The sequence below is a fragment of the Parasteatoda tepidariorum genome, chromosome 4, assembly GCF_043381705.1.
Source record: "Parasteatoda tepidariorum isolate YZ-2023 chromosome 4, CAS_Ptep_4.0, whole genome shotgun sequence".
In the NCBI taxonomy this organism is placed as follows: domain Eukaryota; kingdom Metazoa; phylum Arthropoda; class Arachnida; order Araneae; family Theridiidae; genus Parasteatoda; species Parasteatoda tepidariorum.
In genome coordinates this window covers 56,828,153-56,843,229 of record NC_092207.1, presented here as the reverse complement: position 1 = coordinate 56,843,229, position 15,077 = coordinate 56,828,153, and the positions used below count along the sequence as shown (strand labels likewise).

Here is a 15,077-nt window from a genome sequence, read left to right as displayed (position 1 = left end):
ATTCTTCTTTTTAGTTCTTGAATTTATTAATAGTTCCAAGCTTTTTTGTTTGTTTGTTTATTTCTAACAATTAAGAAGTGCAAAATTTTGAATCCTTTGCAAATCAAGCTATAATGATAAAAGTAAGTATCACTATTTTCAATAAGTATATTACAATATTTCTGTATGAATGTATATCCTTCTATAAGAATACATGTATATAGTTGCAAAATCAATAGCAATCATTTACAACATTCATTTAACAAGGCAATTATGTGAAAATAATATATTGCCTGCTTTATGCCATAAATTAAAGAAAACAGTAGGTTTTTGACGGTTTTTACCGGTAAAAACACGGTTTTTACCACTGTCATGTCAAAAACCAGTTTTTGACGGCAAAAACCCAACCCTGATATTGACATTATGTACCATTTTCATAATTACCGTAAAAGGCTCTGTCTGAAGATAGAGAAAACCTTATATTTCTGAATAACTGTTACAATCAACTCACTTTAGTTATAAAAATAGTACATTATTTGCCGAAAAGGCTGATTTCATATGACGGCAGAGAGCTTAATGTATTAAATTTTTCATGTAAAATTACTAAGTGTCACTTTTAATCCATTTCTCCTCCATTAATGTTCTAGCTGAATGAATTTTACTATGTACGAGCCGCCTTTGGTGATCAGCTTACAAAATTATCTTGTACAACATATAAACTTTAAACTAAACCTAGCTGAATGCACATCACAACTGTATTTAAATATTTTAATTCTTCAATTCCTCCTCCCCAATCCTAACATTAATTAGTTTTAAACAATATATTAATGAAAATTTTTCACCTTCTAGCTGTTGCCTATGCGGAAGTATTTTATTTTCTCTGAACTATTTTCAAGAGATGCCCGCGATATTATCAAAAAATCACGTGAAACATATTAAGTATGAGTTCGGGACATTTCAGCATAGTATAGGCAGCAGAAATATTAAAATTATTTCCATCTCCGTCATGAGATAAGATAGAAAACTCATCTTAATGCTCCATTGCGTGCTGTACTACTTCCTCGCTCACCATTCGAGCCATAGCTTGAGTATCGTATAATATATCTATGTTATTGCTCGAAAAAGGCAAACTCTGCGACCATTAATTGCTTGCTACGGCAGTATGCGGCACCATAAGTAGCACTATTTATGTTTAAAATTTTTACAGTCAATTTAGTAAGAATAAAAAATAAATCTAAATAATTCTAATCTTTTATAAAAATACAAAATTATTGAAATTAAATACTTAACGTATAATTAACTATTCAACACTACTAATTCTTACTTAAGACGACCTAACAAAATGATTAAAAACTATAGTGTTGCCAATAGATAGAGAAATACCTCAGTTTATGGTGCCTTGTTAAAGAAATATATATATATAGTTAGATTAATGTGAACTTTATTATTTTTTTAGTTAAAAAATACTAAATTTTTATTCTTTTTTTTTCTGTTCACTTTAATTAAGTGTGTATTCATAGGTAATCATTACCTCCATTTTTTATGTGTTTATCAAACTATTTTCGACGCTTTTTTTACCATATCAGATCTCGCTCATTATTTCGCATGGCACAATTTTCAAGAACGTCAAATTAGCTCTTTCCAGAAACCGTGTAGAAAAGAGTGGATTTCCTCTTCAAAGTTAGAAAAGATCTTAAGATCTTCTGAAGTTTATAAAGCACCACTTTTCCTGTTTGATGTCCAGATCGAGTTTATAACTCTTTTACCTTTTTTATTCTTTTTTCTGTTCCACCTACCTCCTGCTACAATCTCACAAACAGCTCTCGACACTACCGTAAATTGCGATATCTTGTTTCCTTTGCAATGACAGGGCTCCCACTTCAGAAAGTACCCCTCCCACCGCTTAGTCTTTAAAGAGGGTGGACAATTTTGAAGTGGGCCACCAATCTCTCCTAAAGATTATTTTTCAAGAGACCCCACTTCTGGTGTGCGGCTTTGCGGGAAGAAGAGAATCTTCGAGAAAAAGTAATTCTGCCTTGTTCTCTAATCGCCCTCAAGTAGAAGGGGTAGTTGAGTTTCAAAAGGTAACCAGAAGGACCGCAACTGCAATTAAAAAGAAAGAGTGGGGCGCTAACTGCTGGAAAAATGGTTTCAGTCATTAATTGGCAACTTTAAGAAGGGACTTGGGGGAAAAGGTGGTTAAGGCTTTGTGTTTCAACCATATTCTGTGCCGTATCCAATGAGGACTTCCATTCCCCAAGGCTTGTCCTTTGATGAAATTTCCGTTAAGAGAATCGGTAAATGTGAAAAATTAAACCGATTTGAGCAGAATCTTTAATTAACATCATGCTCTAGTTACCAAACGTTTCAAGATGGAGTGTTTTCACTTATTAATTCGCCATTTTATTCAGTTTGAATTGGCATGGCATTATATTGTTTAAGAATGAATCCTTTTAAAGTTATAAAATGATTGAAATTTGTTTTATCCATAGAAATGTTTTCTAAATATATAACAGATAGAGAAGAATCTGTTTTATAATCAACAACAATTGTGGTGAACAATGTAATACTTAGATTAGATTGGTTAAAAGTCGTTTTTTCTCATTAATTCCTTGAGGAAATAGTTGTCAGCGTGAAAACTATTTTCCTTCCATTATATAGCTTCTGCTTTTTTGTTTTAACTTTTTGCACTCATATTAAGTTTATACATAGTTGCCATACTGACCGGTATTAATTTTTTTTGGGCGAATTCAATAGGCAGGAGGATAATCTTTTTTTAAGAAGGGAAAAAGTAACACACTTAAACACAATATCTAACATGCTATTTAGACTTTTATGCCTCTCTGAAACCTAACGAATTAACTGAACAATGCTATAGGAGCTGGATGATTCCTTGCTGCTATGGTTGAGGATAAACACACGAACACCTCCTAGAAGAATGAAAGTCTTCGCACGGACTACCATAATGAAAAAGTAGTTCCTATCCTTTAGTAGTTCGAACCTTGTAACATTTCTCTTATTTATTTCCTACTTCATAGTTTAGTGTCCGGACGCTGTGACATCTTTCTTTTCATGTTCCACCTCTAAGCAGTTTATGTTCTTTTCGTCAGGCCTTTTATCTTCTTGGAGGTGTACTGAAACGGAAGAATATTTGGTTGTTGAGAATAGATATACGACCTCAAAAAGCTTGTATATCATGAACTCAATTCAAATTATGTTATCCTTTTTTTTTCAATAATTCAAATACAAAAATTTAGGTAGATGTTTAAGCCGGCTAACTCTGGAACGAAATGTACACGCGTTTTCATGTTGCCTCACCTAAACAGCAAATTGATTGCATTTTTTTTTTATCTTAAACGCAAATCTTTCTCTCAAATATCAAATATTCCAATACAATTTTCCTCCAGTCCTGTCATTGCCCAAGCTTTAGAAGCGTATGTCGAGACTGGTCGGACAAGAGTTTTGTAGATTAAGAAATTAAAATGTGACCACTGGTATTGATTTTTGAATCACGAATAACTCTCTCATGTACAATATTAAATAGAAGACAGGAGAGAGAATCTCCCTGTCGAACACCTGTAAATGTGTCAAGATTTTCTGACAGAGACCCCAGAAACTTAATCTTACACTTTGTATCTTTCAATGTAAGTCGCGTCAATTTAATTTTTCTCGTTTTGAAGGTATTTTAAAAGTATTCATTGTTTCAACAACATAATTTCTATAAATACTATCAAAAGCAGCCTTGAAATCTATAAGAAGATTATGTGTTTCAATGTTAAATTCCATTGACTTCTATTCAAAAAGTCTGATCTTTAGTTGATTTTCCAGCTCGGAATCCACATTGATATTTTCCTATTTGTGAGTCAACGAATGGTAACAACCTGAGAAATAAAATTCTAGATGGAATTTTATAAGTTATACAAAGAAGATTAATGCCACGATAGTTGGCACAGGTCATAGGATCTCCTTTCTTGTGAATTGGACACAAAATGCTAGTATTCCAATCCGTTGGCATAATCTCAGAGTGCCAGATGTCAGTAATAAGTTCAAATAAATTCCTCAATAAGGTAGGATCACAATTTTTTAGTAGTTCTGCTGAAATAAGATCATGTCCTGAAGCCGTCTTATTCTTTAAGTTGTTAATTGCAGCCCTGATCTCCTCAATAGTTGGAGCCTCAACTTCTGTGTATTTCTGAATTCAGGTGCAATTATTTCAACATCCTCACAGTTATCTTTAAAACTAGTGGGCTGCGCCCCTTACTCGCTAACGAAAACCAACCCTAACGAAAGCCAACCCTCGAAAATTGCTACGCAATCTTATATGGTTTGTTTCGCAAACCAAGCTCGCTTCGCTCGCTACTAACTTAGGTACATTGCAAATGCACAAAATTCTAAGAATTCAAAACAATCATTCAAATCCATATAACAACTTTTTTTTTAAAAAAAAATTACATCTTTTTAGTAAATACTAAGTCATTAAAATAAATTTGAATTCAAATAAATGACATGTAATTCGTTAAACCTATTAGAAATGTGCTATAGTATGAAATCTTAAGATAAAATTTCTAAAACTGATATCTCTTTTAAAAGGTTAAATTTTGGCTATAATTAAGTATCATTAAAAAATGAAATAAGTGAATTGCAATGGAAAAACCGGCATGAACAAAACATGTTTTTTAAAAAATAATAACCATGAACGATTCACAACTTTGTTAAAAACATAAGTATAAGTCTTAGAACTTTGACATACAAAAGAAAAACTTGCAGAAACTAAACATTAATTTGCAATAAATGCGTCAATTAAATTCGTAATAAATCGTGAAAAAAAGCGCTTTCGACAAAATACTAAAATAGAGATCTATCGACAAAGACTACTCACTTCTGCCTAGCTTAATAGTATGAGATTGCCGCAGCTGATAGGGTGAATTTCGGACACATTTAGTGAGAATGCTCTCTCTGGTTATTTCAGTTTCCGTTTTTAAAAGCGCTATATGTTGAGCTACCTCAGCTAGATTTGGCATGTGACGTTTTTAGCGGCAATCATTGGTCGATTTTCTAACGTTGCCATTCGGGGAGTTGTAATGAAGCTTTTTTTTGTTGCCGTGTAAGAGAAATATATATATAGATGTTCATGCCATCATTTTAAAATGTCTTGTTTATCAGTAATAATTTCGCCAAATTTGTTTTTGCTTAGACTAGAGGTCTGTTTAAAGTCCAATCGACTGCGGTTAATTTTCCGATAGAATGCTCTGCATTCATTAATGGTTTTCAGATGTTCAACATCTTTAAACAATTCTTCATCAAAGACCCTTCTCTTTTGCCTAAAGAGTTTCTTCACTTCTTTTCTGCATCTATGGTACTCCTCTGCACTATTTCTTGTGTGTGCTTGTATCATATGTTTATATGCAACATTATTTTTATCATTAGCAATGGCACAATCAATATCATGCTAATACTTAGCATGTTTCTTAGTTACTTTACCAATCACGGTATTGGCAGCGTTACAGATACTATCTTTTATACATTTCCATTTATTTTCCACAGTACCGACACAATTCATTTAATTCAACTGTTCCTTTACTTTTTCGCAATATTCCATTTTTAAGTTTATTACAGTCATATTCTCTTAAGGTCTTTCCCTTGAACTTTTTTGCGTTTGATAATCTTGCTCTGACTTTAGCAATAATCAAGAAATGATCTGAATCCACATTAGCCCCACGATAAGTTCTCACGTCCATCAAGTCATGTCTTGCGTCAATTAGTACGTGATCAATTTGATTAGCATAAGTGCCACATGGGGCACGCCAGTAGCTTTATGAATATTTTTATGTGGAAAGGACGTGCTTCCTATAACCATATTATGTGAAGCGGCAAAATCAATTAATTTGTGTCTATTTTCATTGGTTGTATCATGTAAACTAAATTCAACAGTTACGAATTTAAATTCCCTTTCTTTACCTACTTTAGCATTTAGATCTCCCAAAAAAAAATTTTACATCATATTTTGCACAACTGTAGTAAATTTTGTCAAAATTTTCTTAGAAAATTTTCTTTTCTTTTATCTTCAATTGAAAGGGAATTTTCTTTTATCTCCAACTGAAGAAAAATTTTTCTTTTATCTTCAGTTGGTGCATAAGAAAAGATAATACAGAAATTAAAGAACTTACCCTCAATTCTGAGCTTGCATAGTCTAGGAAAGATTGCCTCAAAATCCAAAATCAGGTGTCGTATTCTTTTGCTTATGATAAGGCCAGTGCTCTCAATATGTTTTTTGGAGTGACAACTGTAAAAAGCATGATTCCTTTTATTCAATGTCCCATTGCCAATCCGTCTAACCTCTAGAATGGCAATCAAATCAATATTGTATTGTTCCATCTATTCTAACACCAAATGCAAAGCATTGGCTCTATAGAGAGACAGAACTTTCCAGCTTCCAATTCTCATATCCAAATTTCGTTTTCCAAATCGTTTCCATGAAGTTCATCCGGGATTTTTCTTCTAAGGATTTCGAAACAAGAAGTTTTTACTGGATAGAGGTGTCAACCCTATGCCCAACCCCCAACCTGGAGGGCCAATCCCCTGATGTAATCCCCAGGGGCAAGGTGCCCGGTTATACCCCCAGACACTGGGTACCCATTTTAGTCACCTTTTACGACATGCATGAGCTGCATTGGGACTATTCTTTCACACCCGGTCACCACACGGATAGTATATATGTGCCATTATTATGGAAAGGCACATTTTTGAGTCAGTAAGCTATTAATATCTGAAAATTCCGGTAAACAACGTTAGATCGCGTGTTTTGCTCAAAAAATAAGTCCAGTCTTAAAATTTTTTTAAAGAAGCACACAGGAAAATTATACTCAGTATTTTACAGCTACTTTTTAAATAGAATGAAATTTAATGATATTTGTATTAAACATCATATGAATGATTTGATTTCTTTCAGAAGCGAGACCATGTTAGAGAAAGGAAAAAGCCACCTGCTTCCTTCACGAGGGAAATAAGATGCATTATGTAAGTACCTTTTGAATTTTTTAGTTTTATTCCTACAGAAATCTAACAAGTACTGTACATTTATTTTATTGTTTTATTAAAAATTTTATTATTTATTCGTAATCATTGCGCGTAATCTGTTGGAGGGTGTGTTGCTCAATCGAGCATATTGAATTATCAATGGCAACAGGTATATTTTCATATACTGATAACGTGAGTTATGTGTGCATGTAATTACTAAACTTGACGCCTCGGGGATTTGTAACCCCTTCCAGTGAGGTGAACCGGGTTCGAATCCCAGCAATGGCTGGGCGATACGAATTCCGCATCCGGCTTGCTCCAACCACAGTGCTGACGTGAAATCCTTTGTGGTAGACGGATCATGGGTTAGAGTCCCATTGCCGTCAGGTTGACCGTGAGAGGTTCTCGTGGTCTTCCTCTCCGTGTAACGCTAATGCGGGTTAGTTCCATCAAGAAGTCCTCCAAGAAGGCAAATGTCTCCCAATACTTGATCCAGGAGTTCTTTTGTCTTCTGGTTAGGGTTCAAAATTACGAGACTACGGAGTTGAACATTAGTAGTCGTAAACCCAAAAAACTTGGGTCGGCTGTTCAACGACGGTTATAAGTCATTGTTTTCTGATGATACGTGATGTCATTTTTCTATGTTTAAGCTGTATTATAGTTAATTATTTTTCAGTTGTTTGTTATCTCGAGATGGTACTGTATTTAATAAAAAAAAATTTTAAAACTTCACGTTTCATCCTACGACTATCTACACTCAATATCCACTCTGCGTGTTTTACCAATATAAAAGAACACTTATGAGCCACGCCCCCGCCAACCTTTGGAATATTGGCCAACCTTTGGTCTACAATATGGAATATTTAGTCACGAAGGTTAAGTGCAATTATATCTTCAATTTTCGATGTGACTGAATCTACTAGTGGAGCAGTGTTTTCATTTTCAAAGCTCAAAGATTTTAATTACGTAAGTTAGAAAATTAATACGAAAGTTATGCTAATGAATGAAAAAAAAGCTGGGATTTTATTGCTAATGAAGAAAAACCACTTGATGATAAACCAGCTAAGCGAGACAAATTGGCCTACCAACTCCGAAAACAACGATCGTTCACAACAGTCTAAATGGAAATTGAAAGAAAATATGAATCCCTTTGTTACTAAAGACGGTAAGACACGCTGAAAATGAACTTCGAACCTACGCCGAAAACTCTTTTGGCCAGTCAAGTGGACGACTTTTTAACACAAGAAGAAACCATCGGAATATAGAGCAAAAGAATTACAGAGAAAAATAAGCAAATCGAAGATATATATATATATATATACACCGAAGAGCCATTACATTATGACCACCCTGCTAATAACATGTAGGACCACCTTTAGCCCTCAAAAAACTGCTAGCACCCGCCGTGGCATTGATTCCACAAGGTGCTGATAGGTAGTCTGAGGTATCTGGTAGCAAGCGCTCACCAACTGGTCCTGCGATTCCCTCACATTGCGAGGGGATAGCGTGGCAGCACGCACCAGTCCATGACGATTCGACTCTTATGACATGGTGCGTTATCCTGTTGGTAAACATCATCCCCCGCAGGAAAAACTGTTGCCATGAATGGGTGAGCCTGATCTGCAACTATGTTCAAGTAGCTTACAAACGTCAGGGATTGTTCTATGAGGATTATGGATCCTGATGTGCCCCATGAAAACATTGAGGGTGGTTATAATGTAATGGCTCTTCGGTGTATGTCTATATATATATATATATACAGGGGTCTGTCCAGGCCGAATTTACTACCGTTTAGCGGTACCTTCACAAATTCAACTTGAGGAAAAACGGTAGTTTCACAAATTCAATTTTAGGAAAACCGGAAGTTTCACAAAATACTTTTTCTTAAAATTTTATTTTTGTATCCCTTAAGAAACGATAAATCCATATTTTTGTGTTGATTTTTTAATATAATTTTTAATTTTTCACAAATTATGTCTAAATTTTCACAAAATAGGTACCTCTCAGAAAAGCCTAGACAGACCCCTGATATATATATATATATATATATATATATATACACTATTTTTTAGTACTATTTCGCTCCCAGGTAATTAAAAAAGCATTACCATAGTGATAGTTTAGAGTTACCAATGATAGTTTAGAGATTTTTCAACGTTCCCCAAAACGGAATAAGTACCCTTTGTTTTATTAAAGAATGTAAAATATAAATTATTTATCTGAAGCAGTTTTTAAAATTAGAAGGTTAAAACAAAAAAAAACAAAGAAAAATTTTATATTGCAGAGAAACTTATATTAATACTTTGAAAAATTAATTCTTTATATATAGATATAGAATTGAATTCCACCCCTTCCCTAAAATAATCCCTAACACTATTATTTTTACGCTCGAAGGAATTTTTTAAATAACCGTGCAAAAACGTTAAATTCCCTCTCTTTGTTAAAGGTTAGAAATTTCCTTGGCTCAACGTTTCCATAATAAGACAAGATAACTGCTGCATGTTTCCCCCCTCTTATTTCCCTTTATTTAACTGACATATTGCAGTACGATTAGAAAATTTTAAATAAAATAAAGGCTGTTCTAAAGGGGGAAATGAGCGTAAAACCTTTACCCTATCCCCTCGGGTAGTGGGGGGAATTGTTTTCTTCAGCGTCAATTTTAAAAATAAAAAAAAATAAAAAATAAAAAAAACTGCCAAGGGATTGAAAAGTTCATCCTTATTATAGCTGGCAAGAGTGACATTTCTCACGTAATTTGAATAAAATAAGCTCAAGAAAGATTCGAGAAAATATATCGAACTTCGAAGGTGTTTTGGAAGAAATTTTGATTGAGTCGTTTGGGGCTTAAAATGGTTCAGCCCCCTTGTTATTAATGTACTTGACGCTTTCGGTTTTCCCTACAGCAGTTGCGTTTTTCGTGTTTAACCTTTCAAGATATTTCGTTTTTGTCAGTTCGAAGAGATTTTGGATTTTTCTGAGTTAAGGTGGTGCAAGTTACAAGAATGGTTTTATTTGTTTTTATGGATGATGTATTTCTGCAATATTAAATATTTATTATGCGATAGATAATTAAATTTATATGTATTAATCTCTTTTATATGTTTAACGCTTTGTAAAATTTCGTACGTTTAACGTTTTGACGAAGATGGGGTACCTGTGTCCCTTTAATATATTCTTTTCTGACATCTAAATGCAAACGAAAATGTATTTTGAAATTTTTAATTATAAAAAACAGTCTAATAGATAATTTTAAAAAAAATCCGTTAAAGTATCGGAATTGTATTTGTACTAAAATATAAAGTACCAAAAAAAAAAAATTTGGTTCGAATTTTTTCATTTGTATTCAAAAATTTATCAATAATTGATTTTGTAAATTAAACAAATTTCAATGATGAAGAGCTGTTTCTCTTAGATTTAAATAACTGCAAATTGGTGTTAATTTGAAAAATTACTTTTTGGAAGTGAGCCGTGTTTGGAAGATTTCTCTTTTAAAGCAGAAAGAGACTCCGGTGTTTCATGTTGCCTTTCATAACCATAAATTATGAAAATACTAAATATATAATTTTTTTTTTTGCTTTTTTTGACCTAAATTAAAATAAAATAATGAAAAAAGTGTGAAAAATATTTTTAATAAAAATTCTGCTCCCAGGGGTTATTAAGTAAAACTCTCATAGTTTTGAAAGGATTCGAAAAATGCATTGACAATTATATTTATCATTTTTAATAAATTGAATATGAAAACTCTTGTCGCATTGCAAAGTGTTAGTTCATTATTGACCTATGAAAATACTGCATGAGCGCAGTTAATATAAACTCCTATTTGTGAAAATTGCAACACCATGAAGGAATCGTCATAATTGAATGAAATTTAATGCACAGTTGAGTGGTAGTGGTATAAATAAATGATTAAACTTTCAAAGCAAACAAACAACAACAAGAGATCGAAATCAGTATTTTATGTAGCCACCACGCTCCGCAATAAGTGCTGCTACACGACGTGGCATGGAGTCAAGCAATTTTTGAATGTCTGTCTGAGGAAGAGAATTCCATACTGTTTGTATGCATTACCTGAAAATTTCAGCTCACTTGCGTAAGTCCTTCATGGTGTTGCAATTTTCACAAACATGAGTTTATAACTATGCACTTAATGACCTATACACGAAAATTAAATACAGCAACAGTTTGAAATAAATATTCTGAAGTTGATGCCGAACTTTCAATGCATGATAGCAAAAAACTTGAAAAACTATAATTGTTGTAAATGTATTACTTGAATCAATAAAAATGTTACGTTGTACAAATAAAAATATTGTAGTTACTTAATATTTACAAATTATAATAATGCCAATTATAAATACACAGTTATAATTAATTATATTAAACGTCAAAAACATCTGTTTAAGCTTTCCACTACTTTTTCAGTTATGCGATTTATGAATTTGTTGTTGTTGCTAATTCCCATCTGGTCTGACGGGGTCAGACCAGATCAATGAATCCGTTGACATTCAGAAAATCCGAAACCAGAATGGGAGAGGAATGAATGTCATTCCAGCCCTAAACAGTTCAAGATGTGCTCAGGTGATGCCTGGTTTTGTTGGCATTTAGGGCAAAGAGGAAAGATTTTTTGATTTGCAGAAAATGTGAGACTTTTTAGGTGTCCACTGGCCAGTCGGGATAAGCAGGTGTTGGTTTGCCTATCACCAGGGAGAGATAGAGAGAGTCCTGGTCTTTCTGCTTTATACCAGTAGTGAATAGGTGGAAGCAGCCACTTTTGTTTGTTCTGGATAGTTTGTTTGCGATTTATGAATTTAAATTTATTTAATATTATTAATTTTGCTTTTATTTCATAAATATAGATTTTTTGTATTATATTTATGTTTAAAAAATACTTTTAAAATAAATTATAAACATTGTACACTAACAAATTTCGCAAATGTTAGTAAACCCTTAAACCTTAATAAAGAAAAAAAATTATTAATTCGACAAATTCAAAATGATTGTAATAAAGCTTGGTAAGTTATTTAAATATGTTGCATGTTTAAACAAAATGATGAATACGCATTTCACAAAACTAAATTACCAAAATTGGTTATTTAATACCTTTATCTATCCAAAACATTTCAATATAAAATTAACGTTTCGTGAGATATGTCCATATAAAATTCGCAATACCACTTATATCATAGCGCATTATTTTTTAATTTAAAAGCTTGGAGATTATAACATGCAAAAATATGCGATAACTTTTTATGATTTCTTAACGATCATCAGCTATTACTGGTAATCGTTTTTTTATTATTTTAATTTTTTATCATAAAAAAATAAGAACCGTTAAAAATATCTTTTTCACATCAAAAATAAAATAATAATAATAAAATAAATCCTAAATAGAGTTATTTTTATGATACTTGTTAGCCATTCTTACTGTGATTCATTTATACATCGGCTTCCAATTTTAACGTTTTCCTGCTATACAAACGGAAAAAGAAAGAAGGGATCAAATGCACGGAAGAAAAGCAACAATACAAACCTGTACTAACTCTAGCTGTGCAGTGAAGCTCTTTCACATTTTCCTTTATTATTTTTCTCCGTCAAATCTTCTTGTAAATTAATTTTTAATTCGCCTAAATTAGTTTTCATTATAGTACTTATAGCTCACGAATCTAATTTTTGGATTTAATTTTAAGCTCAAAGAATATTATTTAAAACCAGCATTTCACTTGTTTGTTTACTAACACAAAGTAACACTGGTGCCGTTTTTAAGAAAAATGTCATTTGATCTGATATTGAGAGTGTGTTTGAGACGAATATTCTTAGTAGATAATTAGTCACTGAAATAATTCGGCAAACAAATTAGCCCGTATGTTTTAAGGAACTTTTAATGTTGCAACTTAAAATGTTGTGTCCTTATCATTTTAAGTTGCACATATTTCACACATTTTTTGCAAATTAGAATCAAATCAAAGTTGCCTATTTTTAATCAAAATAAACTTGGCCATCTAATAGCTTTGGTCCACGGTTATATAATAATTCCGTTTTCTTTCTTTTTACCTTAATCCTGTTCATGCGTTAAAAATTGATATTTCTTATAGATTTTATTGTAGAATGTGATTACTATGATCATACTTCTATGCATTTCGATGTAGAGTGTTTTCATTCAGCATATAATTTAGAGAAATGTTAAATAGTTGTTACAAGAAAAATCCCGTATTCATTTAATGATCTTTAATAATTGTTGGAATTGTAAAATTAGTTATATTAAACGAGAATTAATTATTAACTTTAGTTTTGTTAACAAAAATCTAATATTAATGATTTTCCTTTTCACCCACCTATTTCTGTTTTGGACAAAAACTATTACATATTCTGTTGGTTAATACTAAATAGTTACAATCATTTTTATATTCGGTGTCGCACGCAAACATAAGATTTATTCAATTGGATTTATTTTTGAGAAATAGTTATTTATCATGATAATATTATCAGGAAGTTTTTTTTTATTAAAAAGTAAATAATTTTTTTAACTAAAATGTAAATGTAAATTTTCTAAAAATTTTTTATAAAATATAAACATTGTACATTTTTATTATTTTTACATTGTAAATTTTAATTATTTAGAGTGCTTTTAAAAGTGTGTTACAAGTTATTTAGATAGAAAAATCATATTTTTAATTAAAAATTGTGAATTTTATAGATTTTTATAGAAACAAATTAATCTTCGCCGACTTTCTTTTCGACAGTTTTTTTCTTTAAATTTCCCTTTTCCGCACACATTTTTAATTATTTGTAAATAAAATTATATTATGCTTCATTTCTATATATTTGTATAAAAGATTCTTTAAATGATATTGCATAATTTTTGCTGTCACATCTTTACATATTTTTTAACGACTTATAGGAAATTTATTTTTACTCTCTATATACCGATCTATATTTGATTGCGACTAAATCATTCTTGCTGTGTGTATTACTGTAAATAATTTAGAAATGAGATAAATGTATGCGATTAATGAAATGTTAGATAATTTTCACATATTTTGTTTCAAATTTTTGTTTAAAAACCAAACTTTACGACCAACTTAATTCAAGAGTAATTTTCTTCTTTATTTTCTTCACTTCTAAAATAAATGGGAAAACAATGTTCCTAATTAAAATTGCTCTATCTATGTTAAAATGAGATGAAATAATATTTCAAAATGCTTTTAGATGCCTGCCATGAAAATTATATCAAATTTATCGTTAAGCATAAGATTGATACTTTAACACTAGAAAGACTGAAATTTAGTATATACCTATATTGCCCAAAAGCAGTCAAAATTACTGGATTGTAAAAGAATAAATAATGAGTAAAGAAATTTGTTTAAAATTAATTTTTAATATTTTTTATATTATTTGCAGTTATATAACAAGTTATTAGTGAATATTAACAATAAAAAAATTATGTCTTGTACAAAAGTCTAAGAAATTGTGTCATTATATACATCATTGTTTTTCGAATTGAAATTAAAAGCAGTCAAAATGACTTCCTTAGGCAATCTAGTGTTAAACAAGCTAATATTAAAAACCTTGCTAATATTTTTGCCTAAACCAATAGTTATGATAATTAGTGAACGAGCATGAAGTGATATAGATAAAATTGCAATTCCTAGTAGAAGCAAGTAGGAAACTTAGCCCTCTAGTCTTCTATAATTTATAAAAAATTTACAGTTATACAAGGGTTATAAATTAAATAGTGGCAACTTAACCTTGAAACTCACAAAAGGGCGCGCATGCGTAAATAGGGTATGGGTGCGGTGAGGTGGCGCTGTTGCCGATGTGTAGAGTGCAAAAAACAGTCGATTTGCTTAGAAGGGTAGTTGTTGCGTGGCGTTAAAGTGAGGAGTTTCGTTTCCATCGCTCTAAAGCATGTTGTGAAAAGGCTTAATGACGAAAAAAGACGAGATGCTTGAATCCATCGTGCTACTGTCCTATATGGTAAAGCATTTGCTCCAAAGGCTTCCACTAATCCTCGATAGCATTCTGTTGCATTTTTGCCACGGGCAACCTCGATTGTAAGCCACGACCGCTGATCACCTTTTGAA

General features: G+C 31.8%; 1 protein-coding gene across 2 annotated transcripts in view; it reads left to right on the top strand.

Annotated features, from left to right (window-relative positions):
* Positions 1–15,077, top strand: part of LOC107449411 (transcription initiation protein SPT3 homolog) — an 80,146-nt gene that overhangs the window by 27,697 nt on the left and 37,372 nt on the right. For both annotated transcript variants that reach the window (XM_043055304.2, XM_043055303.2), the window contains exon 2: positions 6,929–6,996. In XM_043055304.2, the coding sequence (XP_042911238.1) occupies positions 6,929–6,996 (68 nt within the window). The remainder of the gene's footprint in view (positions 1–6,928; positions 6,997–15,077) is intronic.